Below are 9,852 nucleotides of genomic sequence, written 5' to 3' on the forward strand. Positions count from 1 at the left end.
GCCTCTCTCTGGCTTTGCAGTTGGAAGGAAGCGACGTGCTCCCCTCCTTCTGGGCTTCCTCAGGATGTGCGGCCTCCAGGCACTTCAGACGACTGGTAGTTGCCTTTCCTTGAGGCTCCTTCACAGTAATGCCCCTGTGTATGCTTCAGTTCAGAACCTGGGCCGCAGCTGATGTGTCTGCTCTACCTGAGAGGCCCTTTAGAGAAGGGGACAGTGTGTGGGAGGCAGTCCCAGCTGCTCCACCTGGCACTGGCCCCCGACCCCAGCCTTACCTGGAAGCCTTCCCCTCTCTCTTTGTCCATGGGTGCTGCTGCAGTGTCTTGCAGAGAAGGCCTCCGACATTCTGGGTTTGGTGGAGTTCAGTCTGTATCTATTGGAGCCCGGCATCACTGCCCCAGCTCTGCCAAGTCTGGCACCTGGCCATCTGAGGCTGCCCGTGGCAGGGGAGCCTGCTCTGGGGACTTCAGGCCCTGCCAGTTTGTGCCAGAGCCAACATCTTGAGGCTTTGAGAGGAGAGTCTGGCAGGTCACATCTGTGCAGTCACTTTGGCAGGGGTTTCTTGAGCACTGACTGTGTGCTGGGCCGGGCCAGGCCTGCAGAAAGACGGCAGCGGCTCTAGGGTGCATGGCCAAAGTAGAGACAGAGCTTCTGGTCGTGCGGGTCACCTGCTCACTTGTCACTATGAGCAAGTCACTTACCCTCTCTGGGTCTGTTTCCTTCCCTGTAAAGTGAGGAAAGATCTGTCTCAGGGCTTTGAAGGTTGGAGCAGCTATGGTGTGTTGCAAGGTCCAGCCAGCAGAATGCTGTCCCCTGCCCAGACTCCGGACCAGGCAGGCTGAGGGCAGCTTCTCCAGCCCAGGCTTCCCCAGCTCCAGGAGGCTGCTCACCCTGCTGGCCGATGTGGGATTTGGGTTTCCAGGAGCCACTCCTCCTGCAGCCTCGCTGCCTCTGCCCTGCCGTCTGCTGGCTGTTGGTGTTAAATACACAGGGATCATTCCCAGAGAAAGATGTCAAAATGTGCAAGTGTTAGTTGCTCAGTTGTGTCTGACTCTTTGCAACCCCATAGACTGTAGCCCGCCAGGCTCCTCTGTCCATGGGCTTCTCCAAGCAAGAATACTGGAGTGGGTTGCCATTCCCTTCTTCTAGAGGACCTTCCCGACCCAGGGATTGAACCCAGGTCACCTGCATTACAGGCAGATTCTTCACCATCTGAGCAACTAGGGAACTCCAGAAGAAGAAGATGAAATAAATCAGAACCAGTATTTTATCCCAGTGGAGAGTTTTTGACCTACTGGCTGTGTTCATTCATGTTAATATTTATTGAGAGCCTGTTTGGGTTAGAGGCTGGGGGTCCAGGGTGAGCACAAACCGATGCAGTCTCTGTTCTCTCATGGCCCTTAAGATATAGGAGGGGAGAGAGGATGAAACAGACTGTCATAGGTGTGGGTTGCGGAAGGAAGCCAAGCTCGGCGAGTGGATGGCAGAGTAGTGGCCAGAGCAGGGTTTCCCCGAGGAGGTGATGTCTGAGCTGGACCTTGCAGGATGATGGGAGTTAGTGGGAGCAGGGGCTGTGTCGTGAGGGCAGTCCAGGCAGTGAGACAGCGAGAGCAGGCCTGTGGCAGGCAGGAGGGAATCCAGGGCCTGCCTGGGACCTGGGATACCCAGGAGGTGACGAGGACACAGTTAGGCAAGAGGAAGGCCGGGCTTGCAGGAGGACGTTGGTTGTCATCTTAAGAGCAGTGAGAAACCACTCATGGGCCTTGACAGATTGGGCTTCTGACAGCTGGAGAGGGTGGAGATACCCAGCGGTGGCCCTTCTGAGACCTTCCACTTGGCAGGCAGCTCTTGGGATCCATTTATTCTCCTGCTTCAAGGGCTTGTCCCAGGAGAACAGTCCAGTCCCTGGGGTGCTCGCCCTCACTCTGGTCTCTTCTGGACATTGCAGCCTTTTCTGTCTTCACCCACCGTCATTGGTGACCCCCGTTCTCGCAGACACACTCCCTCCGCCTCCCCAGCTGCTCTGCTTCTGGGGTGGTCACACTGCAGACCAGGCTGTTGACTTTATCACCCTGTTGGGTTGGGGGGTGCCACCTCCTTCCGTCCTGGCCTGCCCTGCGCACCTCTGCCTGGAGGGATGATGGTACAAAGGCCCTGGTGGGGGAGCTGGGTGTGTTGTGCTGGAGCTCTGGTCTCACCTTGCATGCATTTCTCTCTCTCTCTCTCTCCCTGGCTAGTTCAAGAGGCCGACTCACTTGCCAGTGTGCCCCTGGGAGCTGCCCACCCCACAGCACCAGCCTCAGCCAAGAGAACCAAGGCGGCCGCCGCGGCAGGGGGCCAGGGTGGGGCCTCTAGGAAGGAGAAGAAGGGGAAGCACAAAGGTTGGCTTGCCTTCACTGCCCTTTCTTCGGGAGGCCCGGCCTCCACCATGGGGCTGGCAGGAGTCTTGTCTTCCAGACTCGGGGGTGAGGGGCTGGGTGAGAGGCCTCGGGGAGAGCCCCGACTGGCACTCAGGAACCCCCAGCTGGCTCACAGGCCTCCTCCCACTCACATGGGACCGGGCTGGCCCATGGGCATGGGCAGGACTCTCCTGCTGCCCCAGGATGTGAAGTCCAGCTCAGCTGTGGCCCAGGAAGCCCCACCCCGCCCGCCCGAGCACCCTCCACCCTGATCAGGACACTCCCTGGGGGCCTCAGTGTCTCCCGGGCGACCTGTCTCCCCCTTGGGCAGTGCTCGGTGGTCTTGTGGGCTTCCTCACTTCTCCAGTCCCATTTCCACCCTCTTGGCCCACAGACCAATCTGTTCCCTCTGCTCCTGCCTCTCCAGAAAAGATCCCTGGAGACCAAGGCCAGTTACAGTGGCCCTGCCCTGAGTCCCGTCTCTGCTGGCCACCCTATCTCCTCAACCCTTGTTCCTGGGAGTGGCTTCCAGGCCTCCGCGTCATGGTCGGACAGTGGTGTGTTGGGTCTGAGGGCCTGTGGAGCTGACCGTGGCATTTTAGGCCAAGCCCAGATGTGTGGGCCAGGCCTCGTTTCTGGTCCCGAAGCTGTGGCAACTTGGGCAGGAAGGTTGATGGGGGAGGTGGGAGCCCCTCCATTTGGGAAGGCAAATGTATGCCGACCTGTCTTTTTCCAGGGGCCCTGTGTGTTTCACTGATGTGTGTGAGTCTGTGTGCGTGTGTGAGGGAGAGAGAAGGCTGGCACTGGCAGTACAGAGCTGGCCATGTCCGAGCTGAGTGGTGGCCTCGCTGTGTCAGACCCAGCCTCGTTCTCCCTCCTGTCCTGCTCACCATGTAGTTGGAGCTGGCTGCCGGCTGCCTAGGGACGCGAGGCATTTCAGTCCCCCCCTCGGCCACAGATGTGGGGGAACAGCAGAAGAAATGGAGCCCGTGCCCCTTCCTAGCTTACCCACTGTTAAGAGGCTGAGAGCAGTCATTCATTTTTTTAAAAAATCGGTTTTGCAAATAAAGTTTTCAGAGGTGCACCTGTTCTTCCCTCACACTCTTCCTGGACACCTGGGGATCCAGGCTGCCCCGCCCCCTCCGCACCCCTGGATGGGACTCAGGAGTGTCCATGGCCTGCAGGCTCCGGCGGGTCAGCAGCATCGGCTGAAGACAACTCTGAGGCCCGAGGCCCTGTGCAGATCCTGACTGTGGGCCAGTCCAACCAGGTCCGGGACGCGGGGGAGACGGCCGCAGGTGGCGGTGCACAGCCCGGCGGGCAGGACATCCGTGCCACGATGCAGAGGAAGGGTGAGCCCCGTGGGGGTCCAGAGATACCCCCCAAAGCTCAGCCCCAGGTTCTCAGATGCACCTTTCTCAGGGAGCATGGCCATCCTGTGTCTGTTTCAGCCCCTCCCAGGCCATGGCAGGGGGCACACTTGGAGACCAGTGAGCAACTTGGGCAGGGACCCCTGAGAAGGCTGCATTGAGGGAGAGAAGTGTGGCTAAAGGAACCCAGCCAGCCCACAGCCCAGCCCTGGGTCCCCATCCCCGTCTCCTGCCCGCAAGGAGGCCCAGGTTTGGGGACAGATTTCCTTTCCCTTTGGTCCATTTGAGAAAGTTCTTTTCTTACGAAATGTCCCCACTGAGCTAGAGGGAGCAGGGCCAGGAGGCTGAGAGGCAAGGCAGACCCTCCCAGGAGACCTGCCGCTCAGAGAGTGAGCTCTGCCCCAGGGAGGTGGCGGAGGGAGAGCCTGCAGTGTACATGTTCTGAGATGTCACACAAGGGACAGCCTCCTGGAGGAAGACTGCTGAGGCTGGGGTGAAGATGTGAAGGCATGTAGACGCGGCGGGTTTTGGAGAGGATGGGCTGCCTTGGTAGCTCAGTTGGTAAAGAATCCACCTGCAATACAGGAGACCCTGGTTTGATTCCTGGGTCAGAAAGATCTCCTGGAGGAGGGAATGGCTACTCACTCCAGTATTCTTACCTGGAGAATCTCCACGGACAGAGGAGCCATGGGTCGCAAAGAATCGGACACGACTGAGCGACTTTCACTTTCTTTGGAGAGACTTGGTGGGCCCCGAGCATCAGGCTGAGTGAGGAGTTGGGACTTTTCTCGAGATTTTATAGACTTGGCCAGCCAAGGCCTCCAATAGACTTGAGGCCAGAGATGGAGGCTCCCAGGCAGGGCCAGCTCAGTTCAGGCCTTGCTACCCAGGAGACAGGGCACCCTGGCTGCCAGACAGCAAGGGTCTGACAGCTGAGGCTGGGAGGGGGGCTGCACCCGGGGACAGTGACCAGCCCCAGCTCACATATGCACTGGAGAATGTCCTAGTGTGCATCTGAATGTGTGCGTGGGAGTGTGTGGATGCACGTGTGTACGTGCCACTCCGCGTGTGTCTGTGTGTGTGGTGTGATGGGTGATTTGGAGCCAGTGAACGTGTGACTGTCTGGTGTGCCTGTGTGACCGCTTGTCCCCTCCCACTCCTCTGCCTGGCCCAGGCATCTCCAGCAGCATGAGCTTCGAAGAGGACGAGGAGGAAGAGGACGAGAACAGCTCTAGCTCCTCCCAGCTCAACAGCAACACCCGCCCCAGCTCCGCCACAAGCAGAAAGTCCGCCAGGGTGAGTGAGGAGCTCCGGCTCAGGAGGAAGGCCAACTGCAGTGTCGTCAGCTGGGAGGGGAATGAAGTGAAGTGATGCAGAGTTGGCGTGCCTGTCAAGAGCTGCTTCCCCCGGGGCTCTTCTGTCCTCCCAGTCTTCAGTCAGGCCAGAGGACAGAGGAGCTGGAGTCAGACAGCATGGCTTCTGAGAGGCTGCCTGTTCCCTCCATCCCCACCCTGGGGTGCTGAGCTGAAGGAAGGGCTAGGAAGCCAGCTGCTGGCCCAGGGCTGGGATCTCTGTGCCCACATCCCAGGGTGCAAGCCCTGTCTCCCACCACCACCACCACACGGGGGCAGCTTTGGATTCCAGACCACCAACTTCAGCAGCTTGGGGTCCCTGCCTGGAGCTCAGGCTCCTCCTCTCTCCTGGGCAGGAGGCAGCCTCGGCCCCCAGCCCCACAGCCCCTGAGCCGTCAGTGGATGTTGAGGTCCAGGATCTTGAAGAGTTTGCCCTGAGGCCGGCCCCCCAGGGGATCACCATCAAGTGCCGCATCACACGGGACAAGAAGGGCATGGACCGGGGCATGTACCCCACCTACTTCCTGCACCTGGACCGCGAGGACGGGAAGAAGGTGAGGTTGGCTTGGATGCGCAGTTTGACGCTGTGGGCTTAAGGTCCTGGGGGCTGGAGTGGCACTGGAAGCCTCAGGTCCAGCACTGACCTGCCAGTTCCCCCAAAGAGACAGAAGCCTGTGTGCCCCGTCAGTGCATACGTGTGCGCATGTGTATGTTCAAGAGCTGAAGCGAGGGGGATCACTTGTGTGAGTGAGGGTGTGTGAGTGGTCTTGGGATTGCATGTGGGCTAGAAGCTGGGCCTGGAACATGCTTGACTTTGCTCCACTCCCCAAGGTGTTCCTCCTGGCGGGAAGGAAGAGAAAGAAGAGTAAAACTTCCAATTACCTCATCTCCGTGGACCCTACTGACTTGTCTAGAGGAGGAGACAGCTACATCGGGAAACTGCGGTACCAGCATGCCCCCGGGCGGCCAGCAGGGGTGGGGCAGGAAGGGGCAGGCTGTGTAGAGGGCAGCTCCTGCCCCTGAAGTAGGTCAAGCGTCAGATCTTCTCCCAGGCTCCTCTCTGTCCATCAAATCAACCACAGGCTCAGATCTGTGCTAGCCTGGAGCCAGGTTGGAAGATGAGCCTCACTCATCCTACCCTAAGCTGCTCCCAGGCAGAGGAGCACAGGCCCTCTAGGGGGACAAATCAAACCCCAGGATGTCAGGGATGATGTAGGCCACCCTGAAAGAGCCGCCTTGGTCTCACGGTCAGTGCCAAGGGGCAGGAATGGGCCCTTGAAGAAAGAGGAAGCAACCTTGGGTTGGGGCAAAGGCTCTGAGCTAGGCCTCAGGTGAGGGAGGGTGTGCTGAGAAGTGTAGCAGATTCAGGAGCATAAGTCAAGCTTAGAGCTGGAGTTGGGGCTGGACCATAACTCCCAGGCTGAACGGGACAGAGCGGATCATCTCCACCCTCCATGGGGTGTCGAGTCCCCTCTGCAGTCTTGCCAGGTGCCCCTCTGGTAGCTCACCTACCACGAGGGGAGCCACTCCAGTTCCTCCAGGGAGAGTTTCTGTAGCACTCCAATTTCCCTGAACTCAGCTGAGATGCCCTTTGATTAAACTCGGAGCAAGTCGAGGCCCTCTGTCCATGAAGCGCCTTCTGAGATGATTCTGTGAACAGTGTACCCCCAGGTCCGCTCCTGGCCCAGCCCAGAATGCTTTGTAGGCACCATGTAAGGCAGCCTCTGAGCTGCTCTCTGCCCACAAAGGTCATGGAGGTCCCTTCCAGTCTTTCCTCCCTAGGACAGCCTCTGAGCTAACTCCCTGCCCAGGGACAGAGGATGCACGACCCTACACTGATTGTGTCTGTCCTTCAGGTCCAACCTCATGGGCACCAAGTTCACCGTTTATGATAATGGAGTCAACCCTCAGAAAGCATCAGCCTCTACTTTGGAAAGTGGAACCTTGCGTCAGGAGCTGGCTGCTGTCTGCTACGTGAGTCGTGGGCCCTGGGTCTCTGGGCTTCCAGTTAGACATGACACTCAGGACTTGCTACCTGTCTGTGACCTATTCCATGTACTCTTATGGGGCAAAGAGGTGCCGTGGAGTGGCCCCTGCCTGGCAAGTTCTGGGAACTAGGGCTGCCTCTCTGCAGCCCAGCCTGGATGCCTCCTGGGAAGGAGGAGGCAGGAGGCCTGGGTTCATGTTGGCGCAACCCTCCAGTCTTCCCTCCAGTATTCAGGTACTAAATGGACTATAAGGCCCTTTGCATAAGCATCTCACTGACTATTCAACCTAAGAGCTCGAGGCGATCTTCTTTATTATATAGATGAGGAAACTGAATATCAGAGGTTGGGTCCCTTGCCAGTGTCACACAGCTCATAGATACCGAACTGGGATATAAACACAAGGAATTTCTCCATCTAATTTCAAAATGAGGGACTGGTACCATTAACTTGGGACTTCATAGCTGTTTCGTATGATCCAATGGTGCCACCTGCTGGTCAGCTCTGGGGAGGCAGTCTGAATCTCTTCAGGTGGTACTTAGCCCCAAGTGCCATTTGAGGCACTGAGACAGTAGTGAACAAAGATACACCCTTCTGGGGCTTGAACGCTGAGTGGGGGAGGTAAGCTATAAAACATCTATGTGACATTCAGAAAACTAAGATCATGGCATCTGGTCCTATCACTTCATGGCAAATAGGTGGGGAGACAATGGAAACAGAGACTTTATTTTTGGGGCTCCAAAATCACTGCAGATGGTGACTGCAGCCATGAAATTAAAAGACACTTTCTCCTTGGAAGAAAAGCTATGACCAACCTAGACAGCATATTAAAAAGTAGAGACATTACTTTACCAACAAAGGTCCGTCTAGTCAAGGCTATGGTTTTTCCAGTATGTATGAATGTGAGAGTTGGACCATAAAGAAAGCTGAATGCTGAAGAATTGATGCTTTTGAACTGTGGTGTTGGAGAAGACTCTTGAGAGTCCCTTAGACTGCAAGGAGATCCAACCAGTCAATCCTAAAGGAAATCAGTCCTGAATATTCATTGGAAGGACTGATGCTGAAGCTGAAACTCCAATACTTTGGCCATCTGATGCGAAGAACCAACTCATTTGAAAAGACCCTGATGCTGGGAAAGATTGAAGGCAGGAGGAGAAGGGGACGACAGAGGATGAGATGGTTGGATGGCATCACTGACGCAATAGACATGAGTTTGAGTAGGCTCTGGGAGTTGGTAATGGACAGGGAGGCCTGGCGTGCTGCAGTCCTTGGGGTTGCAAAGAGTCAGACACGACTGAGCGACTGAACTGAAGAAGGATAAAATAAAGCAGGAAGAGAGCTCAGTTCAGTTCAGTCGTTCAGTCGTGTCCGACTCTTTGCGACCCCATGAACCGCAGCACGCCAGAAGAAGAAGAGGGCTATGAATATTCTTTTAGGAAGGATGGCAGGGAGGGCCTCACTGAGGTGGTGCTTGGATAAAGGCCAGAAGGAAGTGAGCGCCAACCGTGCAGGTGTTGAGAATATGGTGAGCAAAAACGCTGGCATGTCAGGGGAGCAGGAGGAGGGCAGTGAGTGTAGCGGAGAGTAGGTGGTGAAGAGAGGGGGTGATGGGCCATATTTCATGAGGCCTTGCAGGACGAGGTGGTAAGACCGTCATCTTTTACTCTGAGTGAACTGAGAAGAACCACCTGACTCACCAGGACTGCTCAGCACTGTGTGGAGAACAGATGACAAGGAGGTGGGGTGGGGGCTTAGGAGATGAAGAGTCCAGCTGAAGGCTGGTCCTTGCTCTTGCTGAGAGATGGTGGTGGTTGAAAAGTGGTTGAATTCTGAGTGTAACCTGAAGGAAGGGCTGACAGCATTTGCTGATGGGTTAGAAGTGGTATGTGAGGGTGGGGGGAGTTAAGTTACGACTGCAGGTAGTTTGAGCAGATGGAAGAATGGAGATGTCATTTACTGGAGCAAGGAAGATGGTAAGCACAGCTTGTTTGGGCAGAGTGGAGACTAAGGAGCCGATTCTGGACATGGTAAGTGTACAGATGCCTCCTGTACATTTGAGTGGTGATTGACTAGCTCATCTTTATCCCATCCTCCAGTTTGTCCAGCAGGTAGGTAGAGTCTTCAGATGGCCAGTATTGAGCGAGCTTCTCTCTTTCGCAGGAGACAAACGTCCTAGGTTTTAAGGGGCCGCGGAAGATGAGTGTGATTGTCCCGGGAATGACCATGGTTCATGAGAGAGTCTCTATCCGGCCCCGCAACGTGAGTCTCCACCCACCCCACCTGCTTTCCCTGTTCTCCCAACCCCTTCACGCACTTCTGAGGGCACAGCTCCAGCGGGGGTGTGTGTGTGTAGACAACGTGAGAAGCCCTGGGGGTCTCAGGGAGCTCTAAGGACCCCCACCCCGGGGCAGATCATTCTCTGGGGCGGTCATGGGCCCGAGGCCCGGGCCTGGCTAAGCCGAGGCTGCCCTCCCAGGAGCATGAGACGCTGCTAGCGCGCTGGCAGAACAAGAACACGGAGAGTATCATCGAGCTGCAAAACAAGACGCCCGTCTGGAACGACGACACGCAGTCCTATGTACTCAACTTCCATGGGCGCGTCACTCAGGCCTCGGTGAAGAACTTCCAGATCATCCACGGCAATGACCGTGAGTGTTTCTGCCCTGACTCATGACTGACCGAGTGACACCGGGGCCCTTAGCTTGGGATTTAGCCCACTCAGCCCTGCCTGTAAAGGTCAGAGTTTAAG

General features: G+C 56.7%; 1 protein-coding gene across 1 annotated transcript in view; it reads left to right on the plus strand.

Annotated features, from left to right (window-relative positions):
- The window catches only part of TUB (TUB bipartite transcription factor), a 64,375-nt gene that overhangs the window by 49,675 nt on the left and 4,848 nt on the right, over positions 1-9,852 (plus strand). The window contains 8 exon segments of the mRNA XM_070473352.1: positions 2,235-2,378; positions 3,581-3,748; positions 4,941-5,062; positions 5,475-5,672; positions 5,950-6,062; positions 6,975-7,092; positions 9,264-9,362; positions 9,580-9,751. Coding sequence (XP_070329453.1) covers positions 2,235-2,378; positions 3,581-3,748; positions 4,941-5,062; positions 5,475-5,672; positions 5,950-6,062; positions 6,975-7,092; positions 9,264-9,362; positions 9,580-9,751 — 1,134 coding nt within the window.

This window comes from Odocoileus virginianus, chromosome 10 (assembly GCF_023699985.2).
Source record: "Odocoileus virginianus isolate 20LAN1187 ecotype Illinois chromosome 10, Ovbor_1.2, whole genome shotgun sequence".
Taxonomy (NCBI): domain Eukaryota; kingdom Metazoa; phylum Chordata; class Mammalia; order Artiodactyla; family Cervidae; genus Odocoileus; species Odocoileus virginianus.